Source organism: Cyprinodon tularosa, unplaced genomic scaffold, assembly GCF_016077235.1.
Source record: "Cyprinodon tularosa strain WSP-4 unplaced genomic scaffold, ASM1607723v1 ctg194, whole genome shotgun sequence".
In the NCBI taxonomy this organism is placed as follows: domain Eukaryota; kingdom Metazoa; phylum Chordata; class Actinopteri; order Cyprinodontiformes; family Cyprinodontidae; genus Cyprinodon; species Cyprinodon tularosa.
Genome location: NW_024038699.1, coordinates 708,487 through 718,170, shown reverse-complemented (window position 1 = coordinate 718,170; position 9,684 = coordinate 708,487). Strand labels below are relative to the sequence as shown.

The 9,684-nt window shown below is 38.4% G+C and overlaps 1 protein-coding gene across 1 annotated transcript in view; it reads left to right on the top strand.

Annotated features, from left to right (window-relative positions):
• Positions 1 to 2,082: 2,082 nt before the first annotated feature.
• Positions 2,083 to 9,684, top strand: part of acsf2 (acyl-CoA synthetase family member 2) — a 43,511-nt gene continuing 35,909 nt past the window's right edge. Inside the window, exons 1-2 of the mRNA XM_038283460.1 lie at positions 2,083 to 2,334; positions 5,804 to 5,999. Coding sequence (XP_038139388.1) covers positions 2,225 to 2,334; positions 5,804 to 5,999 — 306 coding nt within the window. The 5' untranslated portion in view covers positions 2,083 to 2,224. The remainder of the gene's footprint in view (positions 2,335 to 5,803; positions 6,000 to 9,684) is intronic.

Here is a 9,684-nt window from a genome sequence, read left to right as displayed (position 1 = left end):
GCTGTTGTTTGTTTTGAATGATTAAAAGAGAAGAAATAAAGTTTAAAATGTTCATGCTTTGTTCCGATGCATTTTAAGTGGCAGTTTTTGGCGACAAATGTAGGCCTACAATATTATGTTAAAAACGTCAGCCACAGCCCTCAACATAATGACGTCATGTGTTTTCCAACCCAGCCATCAGCCCCCCTCGCTTGAAACAGCTTCCAGCGCGCCTGCCCTCAAGTGATTCAGACACCTCCCCTCTGTAATTGACATTTATGCACTATTTTTGCACGCCACGTATCACTTTACTTGGATTTATCACTTTACTTGGATTTATCACTTTACTTGGATTTAGTTTTACATATGCATATATATACATACATATGTATATATATATATATATATATATATATATATATATATATATATATATATATATATATATATACACACACACACACACAGAAGGGCTATATGTGTATATATTTTTATATTTTTTATTTTTATCTTTATTATCTTGTGTAGTTGGATGAATATATATATATATATATATATATATATATATATATATATATATATATATATATATATATATATATATATATATATATATATATATATATATATATATATATATATATATATATAAAACTGTAACTGGAGCCTTTAACAAAAGTCATTTCCCTCTGGGATTATTTAAGTATTTCTGATTCTGATAAAATGTATAGCAGATACGATACTTTCAGGTTTGAGTTCTGGGGCAAACCTTTTTTCCATTGTCATTACTAACCTACTTTTATCAATAATCATTATGCATAAAATTGATATTTACAAGTACAAATATCTACATAAATGGATTATTTCATATGTTTTTATTAAAATAGTTCTTTACATATGATTTCACGGAAGACTCCTAGATTAGTTGCAGAGACAAATAATTTTCTCTTTAGCCCATATAACACAAAATCTAGTTCTGAAAAGAGAATGAATTCTGTATTCACTGTCTTTAATGTTAGTATATTGATGTGTATAATTAGCCGCATTGTTTTTGTTGTCAATAAATTATGAATACATGAAAAAATATTAAAAATTAACAGGAATATTCCACTTGAGAGTATCACTGCTGCCACCGTCTGTATTAAAGGGAAAATGGTAGGGGTGGCCACAGGGGGTTGCCTTACCCCAGGCTCACACAGACTCCGGTCTTACCGTTGCGGTGTGGTGTGTGCGGCGCCGCAAGGATTCCAAGTCATTAAAAAGACGTAAACCTCTCTCACCGGCTGCTGAGCTGTCCGGCTGCGGTTACCGAGACACTCCGGCGCTACAGAAAATTCCGCAAGAAAGCTATCCTTGCGGCGTGCCGGAGCCCTCCGCAACAAGCTCTCGCAAAAATCCTTTATTTGGGCCGTGTTATCGCGTGAAGTTACGTGAACTCAAGTGAACTTCTGTTAAATCTCCGGACCTGTTGCCGGAGCCGCAGAGCCGCACCGCACCGTAGTCAAAACGGCGGTGTGAGAGGGGGTGTGTGGGAGTTGCGGTCTCCGTCGGCTCGGTAACTGCACCGGAGCCAGTGTGAGCAAGGGGTTAGGGTACATGGCCACCCCTGGCCCCTCGTCTAGCTCAGCCCCTTGCAGTTCACCCCAGTCTCTAGTTCCTTCCATCATTGCTGTATATTTTCCTCCTTGTTCCTATGAATTGTGGCTATTGCCTCTCTGTTGGGTTTAAAATTTACATTTTTCCATCTCATCTGATCCTCATTATATAGTGAAGAATGACAAATCATTATGTACTTACTAAAAACTGGCCTTTTTTTTTTTTGCTTCATTTCAAAAACACCTTTCCTTTTATCATTTGTGAAGTGAATCATTAATAGTTCCTCCACATGAGCTGCGGTTCTCTGCAGCTCCTCCAGAGCTACCATCACTTTCTTAGCTGATTCTCATTTAAATATTGCATTTTGAGTTCAATGAGATGTTCACAGTTTGGGCTATCATTGTAGAAATGTAAAGGAAATGCAGTGCTGTAAATATGATTAAGTTTGGATCTGGGTAGGGGAGACAGCGCCCCCATCTGATCAACCCTGTTAAAGAAATTAAAAAAACAATGAAAGCGTGCAGCCCTGTCTGAGGGTTCAAGGTTCGAGTATCTGGTGAGTCTGCAGCCTGATAAGCAGTTTGCTGAGCGCTCAGAGTGCAGGATCTCCTCCCGGCCTGGAGCTGTCTGAGCTCTGCAGCTGCTCACCATGATCATCCCCACCGCTGGGTTTGGTTCCCAGTTCCTCCGGAGAAACAGCGCTTTCTCCGCAGCTCTGAGGGTTTTCCGGACACCATGGACGTTCAAAACAGGATCACGGTGAGGAAAACCAGAAGCAGCGATTTTTACTTTTCAACCATAAAATCAGAGATGATAGAGAGAAAACTTTGTTGGCAGATTTGTCTACTTTCTCCTTATGTAACATACATGGGTGTCGCAACTTTTCTACTGATCTCTGATTTTGCATTAGATAAACAGACATTCCTTATATATCTGCTGTAAAAATCAGAAGAAATGGGAAATTATAAAAAATGCAAAATATGCTCTCAGTGGTTTAGAATAGAAAACATAAACTAAACTGTTGTTTTTCACAGGTTACATCTTGGGTTTGTGTTTAACTGAACTTGATAATCTAACTAGGGTTACGTTTAAAGTGGCGTTTCTTGCATAAATGGCCCCCTGGGCGGGCCCCTTCTCCCCATTCTGCATAAAACAGTAACTATTCAAGATTTGAGTTATGAAAACAATTAACAAACTTAAAATTAGATTTGACTTAATATAATTCTGGTTTAATTTTTTTTTTTTTTTTGATGAATATATAAAAAACAGTTTCTGAAGAGTTTAAACATGGCATCTGTGCACATAAACTTCTTTTTCACCATCCAGTAGCCCTGCGTTTCCTCATGTTTCTTTTTTTTTTTTTTTTGCCTTTTTGTTTTTCACATGTCATCTTGGCACAGAGTTATTTTTTTTAATTCACTGGGACTTTTTTATGTTTGGATTGTGAAATCCAGGAACTTGATGAGGGAGGGCACTGCTCGCTTCTTTCTGAGTCACTCAGCACTGCATCATGGCTGATCTGAAAAATTTGGCTTCCTTGCTGCGCCCACATCTCCGTCAGTGTGAGCCTGCAGTCAGAAGCAGCGTTTCCATTAACCATCAAATTGCGCAGATTGTAATTACAAAAAGATGTGATAAATGGAAACGCGGTAAGGAAAATAATCTCATCTAAGACAAATAGATAACTTCTAGGTAAAGGTTAACCGAGGAAAACAAATGTTCTATAAAATAAATGAATTAAGATATAATTCACAAACCTTACTTTTCAGTTTACGAAAAAAAATATACACTACCGTTGAAAAGTTTGGGGTCACATTGAAATGTCCTTATTTTTTAAGGAAAAGCACCGTACATTTCAATGAAGATAACTGTAAACTAGTCGTAACTTTAAAGAAATACACTCTATACATTGCTAATGTGGTAAATGACTATTCTAGCTGCAAATGTCTGGTTTTTGGTGCAATATCTACATAGGTGTATAGAGGCCCATTTCCAGCAACTATCACTCCAGCAATCTAATGGTACAATGTGTTTGCTCATTGGCTCAGAAGGCTAATTGATGATTAGAAAACCCTTGTGCAATCATGTTCACACATCTGAAAACAGTTTAGCTTGTTACAGAAGCCATAAAACTGACCTTTCTTTGAACAGATTGAGTTTCTGGAGCATCAAATTTGTGGGGTCGTTTAAATGCTCAAAATGGCCAGAAAAAGAGAACTTTCATCTGAAACTCGACAGTCTATTCTTGTTCTTAGAAATGAAGGCTATTCCATGCAAGAAATTGCTAAGAAATTGGAGGTTTCCTACAAAGGTGTGTACTAATCCCTTCAGAGGACAGCACAAACAGGCTCTAACCAGAGTAGAAAAAGAAGTGGGAGGCCGCGTTGCACAACTGAGCAAGAAGATAAGTTCATTAGAGTCTCTAGTTTGAGAAACAGACGCCACACAGGTCCCCAACTGGCATCTTCATTAAATAGTACCCGCAGTAGCTTGTTTGTGCTGTCCTTTGAAGGAAGTAGTACACACCATTGTAGGAAATCTTCAATTTCTTAGCAATTTCTCGCATGGAATAGCCTTCATTTCTAAGAACAAGAATAGACTGTTGTTAAGACTAGACTAGTTAAGACTAGTTTAAAGTTATCTTCATTTAAAAGTACAGTGTTTTCCTTAAAAAATAAGGACATTTCAATGTGATATTTTTATTTTTTATTATCTGTAAGCCAAATTATAAGAAATAAAGGCTTGAAATATTTTTTTTACTTTGTGCAGCAAATCTGCAAAAATATGAGTTTCAATAACTGGACCAAGTGCCAAAAAGTATTCAACTTTTTTTTGACCAACAAAAGAGACATTCTACATGTAGAGCTTGCAAATCCTTTCTGTGTTTTTATGCCTGAGAGAATAACTCCATTTACTGTTGGTTGCTGAATAACCCTGGAAAAGCTACACAACTCCCTTTTTGCTCATATGAGCTTGTAATCTTTGCTGGATTAATGTAAAACTGTAAATCTCTGACTCATCTGTACTGATTTTGGGAGGAATCCATTTATCTAATGCTTTGTCCATTGTTTAAGCGTTTCATCAACTGAGAAACTGGTTCAACTGGACTTTGAAACAGACTTTTCACACACATTTCTAGACTGTATTCAACAAGATACTAGAGATGCCAAGATAAGAAGGATAATATTTTCACCTCAGTCTGCTGAATGAAACACTAGAAACACCCTTGTTATGATTTGGTACATGAAACAAACAGGCCAACACTAGCAGAGACCTCAGGAATGTGTCTTACTCTCTACCCCGCATGGAGAAACGGGGGCCTCCTGTTTCTTACAGGGTTGTGAGCCAAAATGTTTGCAAAAAAGAAATTTGGAGCCATTCCCTCATCCAGTGAATATGTTTCCATTGTTGGAGCTCTAATGAGGCTTACACCCTGAAATGAAGGAATAAATTAATAAATGCTACTAGAGCCCTTTTGCCTACTTAGAGGTTTACCCTGTTATTGATTCCTTCTTTTAATATTTACATAAGCAATTCAATAGATTTAGATTTGAGGGCACTTTAAACTTTGTCATGCAGTGATATAAAGGTTTTAGAAGTAGAAAATAATTATCACCAAGGGATGAGGCAGTAATTAGTAAAAGGTAAATTTTTTACAGAAGATGCACATCACTTTTTAGACAATGAGGGGTTACAGAAACTCCTACTTGTTTGGATAAATAAATTGCTGTAATAGAGATCTGAGTTTATGGGGGGATTAGGAGAGAGGTGTGAATGAGTTTAGGTAGATTAGTGTGTCAGGCTGCAGAGGGTTTGTTTGTTGTATAAATGTCTCTAACAATAATGGCATAAGTTGGATCTAGTGATGCATTGCGGTTTTATCTATGCATAGGTATGTATATGTCCCATATTTATACAAAGGTGTGCCCTATCCCATTGTGTTTATTTTTAAATGGATGGAGGGATGGTTTTATCCTGGCTATGGAACATTGGACCAGTCAAACTCACTCAAGTTCTTACAGTGGCCTCATATTTATACTTTTTTTTTCCTCTATGCATCCTGAAGGCTTCTTCATGTCTGCAAGATAAAGGTTTAAATATTTGCAGAATTAAAAAGATGGTTAGGATTCCCGTTGGAGTTTCTCTATCTGCAGCCACTGCTGGAGATAGATTCTGTGTTTCATAATGATGTTACTAGATTTCTTATCAACTCATGCCTCCTGCTCAGGGCCATCCACGTGGACTCTGCACCTGTCGTTCCCACTCTCACCACCAGCTACGTCCACGGCACGTCGTCCTGGTCGCTGCTCCACGACACGGTGGCAGAGACCCTGCAGAAGACGGTGGAGCGCTTGCCCGACAGGGAGGCTGTGGTCTTTGTGCAAGACAGCATCCGCAAAACCTTTGCAGAGTTTCAAAAAGATGTGAGTCTCCTCCACAAATAAATCCACACAATCAGACAAAAATCTCAGGGTTACAGTAACTTTGTTCCTTCTATTCACTGAAGCCTCTTTCTCACAGAAAATACCGGGTTAACGTGTGTTTTTTCAAACATTGGTCAACCCGCTAACAATAGGCATTTGTCTCCATTACCATTGGCAAAAAAAGCTGGGTCGACAGAAATCAGGAGAGTAAACAATGGAGAGCAAAATGTAAGGAAGACAATATGTAGTAAGTGTGCTTTATTGTTTTGCTCTATTATCTGTTAGAATCCCGTGGCTGGCACTCTGTGTTGACGTCCGTACGTTGCATTCAATGGTATCATGTAAATTAGCGGGTTGACCCTCCTCTGGTGTTCCACAGCATGCCGATCAGAGCCTAGGGGATTAATGTGGGTCACTTACCCGGGAAGACACATGTCAATGAGCTGTTCCCACTGCCACTAAAAGACCGTTGTTCCCAGAAGTGTTGTTTTCATCAACAATGCTGATGACAAAATTATTTCGTTGAGGCTCCTTTTATTCATGACAATAACAAAAACTGACGAGCTAAACGTTGACCTTTAATGTCTAAAACATGACAGGCCACAGGTTTGAGTTTTCGTCAACAGGATGAGATGAGTCTAAATAAAAAAATAGCGGTTCGTCGGTCAGACGTTTAAAATGCATCATTGTGCTGTAATCAGCTAAGCAGTATCAGCCGTGCAGCTACATCCTGTTTGATCCTGTCGCCCACCTACTGCGCAGCGTTGCACATGCTGCAGGAGCCCAGATGGATCATGGCAGGAGCGGCTAGCCTCGTGAGACCATCCTGATATCGGAGCTTTCAAGGTTTCACTCGCAGATCAGTCTGGCTACTCTCCGTTAAAGAAAATTTGGAGCCGTTCACCAAACGAACGTCCAATCAGCGTTGGCTTTGAGGCGGGTTGAGGTGTGACGCAACGAGAAGCCCGACAGTTCAGTCTAAAGAACATAGCGGCTTCAGCCGATGAAACTAGCGTTAGCGTGGCTATCGAGCAAGTTTTATCAGAATTACAGAGAATTTGTTCACTGAAAGAAGAGTAAAACACTGCTCTGGAGGCTTTTCTCAGAGGAAAAGATGTTTTTGCTCTTCTCCCGACTGGTTTCGACAAGAGTTTGATCTATCAATTGGCTTGTGCCTGGCTTGTGGTTGTGTTTTCGTCGTCGCTCTGTTAGTACATCATATGCTCCGTTGATCTGATTGGTTTATTTGGCCCGTCTATCACCAACATAGGCCAATCAGCTAACCAGTATTTTCGCCCCTTCCCAAAATGACTTCATCGGAAGCTTTCCAGATGGATATGCAGAGCAAATCCATCTGGTGGAGTCAGATTAAGGAGCGGCAGGGTCTGAGTAGATAACCCAGAATGCTCCGATACCGCACGTTCAACTCTGACAAACTCTGCTATGATCTTCCATCTGTGCTTGTGCAGAAATGCGTCTTTGCTCGTGGAGCTCTGAGTCTGCGCTTCACGTTCCACTCTAATGGTTCACTCTAAGCAGTATGTCTCTTCCATCCCTACTTAATAAACTATGTGGTTAATCATCCTCTGCCAAGCGTAAAAAAAAGCCTTTATCTAACCATCAAGATTTTATTTTATCCAGCTCACAAGAAGTCATGCTAAACATTCTTTAATTTCTACTAAAAGAAATCCCTAAATTATATAAAAAGAAAATATTTCATTGAATTCTTTTTATTTCTGGATAACGAGCCTAGTTAAAAGGTACATAGATCTTTGAATATTTCTCTCTCATTGTTCTCGTTTCTATCTATTAAATATAATGTAAATGTTTCCTTGTATTGTTATTAAAAGATATTCTGTTTCCTTTAAATATTTCAACATTTTAGTTAACATATTCATTGAATTTGGGTCTGGATTGACTAATACAAAATGAATCCAGTAGAACTTTTTATTGCCTACCTGGAATGGGTAACAATAGTTGAATAAACTTTTGGCTCTCAAAATGGTATCGCTACCATATTTGTTGGTAGCCTGCCGTAGTCCGACTCAATTCTAGTCAGAATATGAGTCTGATACTGCTCCATAGAGCTGTGATTATGGGGCGTGTTTCGAACGAACCAGGAAAAAAAATGCCTCTGCACTCAATTGGATAGACCTACAACCAATAAGAGCAATGGAGTGCGTGACATATGTTAAGCGAGACATAGTTGTTGTCCACAAAAATCAAAGCGTGCAGTTTCACGCCTAGAATAAGAAGATGAGACTTGATCGCGTTTCTCTGTTCCTCTTTTTAAATTAATTTGCTGTCGATATCTTCTAGAACAGACCTAATAGCAGAATCTACTCACCCAAACTCTCCAGCGGCAGCCATTATTGTTGTCACCCAAGCGCGCATTGGTCACGTGGTTGATTACGTTACTCTTGATCATCTGTTCATCATCGTATAAAGCCCGCCCTGACAATTTGATTGGATCGCCTGACAGTGGGTGATAATACTCGCGCTACTATGGAGCAGAGCCAGACCGAACTTCCCCGAACTCAAACCTTGTGGGCGGGACTAAGTTCGGACTGGCACCCAGGCTAATTTGTTGGTACTTGGTGATACCGATACCATTGTAGTGCTAGATTGTTACTGGTATCTGTGCAACACTAGACATTATTATTTATGCCTGTCACTGATCAGGCACAGAGCATTGAAATTAGACTCATTTATGTAAAATATATGATTCATTGTTTTTTAAAAGTTTACAGGCGAAAGTTAGTTTCTCAGATTTGTCAAGGTTGGCTTGTTCTTGCTTCTGATATCAGAATAAGTTAGACTTGAAAGGTTTGAAGGTGACTAAAAAGCAGAAGTTGAAAACTTAAGCTTTTTTCTTTTTCTTTACAGTGCTTGAGTCCTGTTTTCATAAAGTTACTCATTTTAAGCCAAGATTTCCCCTCCCTTTTAAAAGTCTTCTAAACTTCTCCTGGACTTTGTTCAGTGTGCTTTAAATAGCTCATGTTAACTCTTGTGCAACACTTTTCCCCTTGACCTTTTTTTTTTTTTTTATCTTTAACTGCATTTTTCTATCATTATTGAGGGAAATTCTGAATCCTGGATAAAGATGTTCAGGCCCCTTGCGCTTCAGTAGATCATTTAAATTTTCTAGAAAATTTCAATGATTTAGTTTAAATGGTAAAAGTCAGGAATTAATTAATTATTCCAATGTGACAATTTTATTGACTTATCAATCAGTGACACCATGGTCATGGGGTCATGAAAGAAATAAACCTTCGCACCAGGCTTAGGAACAGTACACTGTTTTTACGGGACATTTCTACATTAGAAGTTTTTTTTTTTTTTAGTATTGTGTTACATTAAAATTTTCAGAGAAGCTGGATTTCATTTTTTGTTCAATATAAGCCCCAATTAACAAACCCAACATACATCAACAGTCTGTATGTAATAAATCTGTGTTCTAAATTATTTTTATACTTTTTAAAAACTAAATTACTAAACAAAATTAACATTCCAGTTAAATACTAATGTATAATGTGCATCGCTGTGGATCTGATGTAGATTCAGAGGAAACCTGAAGGTGAAACATCACGTTAGTTTTTATGCTTGATGCTTGTTGCTTTCTGGGAAACCTGTCCTGCCTAAATTTAGGCTTATTTTCTGTTTTTATTGAATGTGGCAATAATCT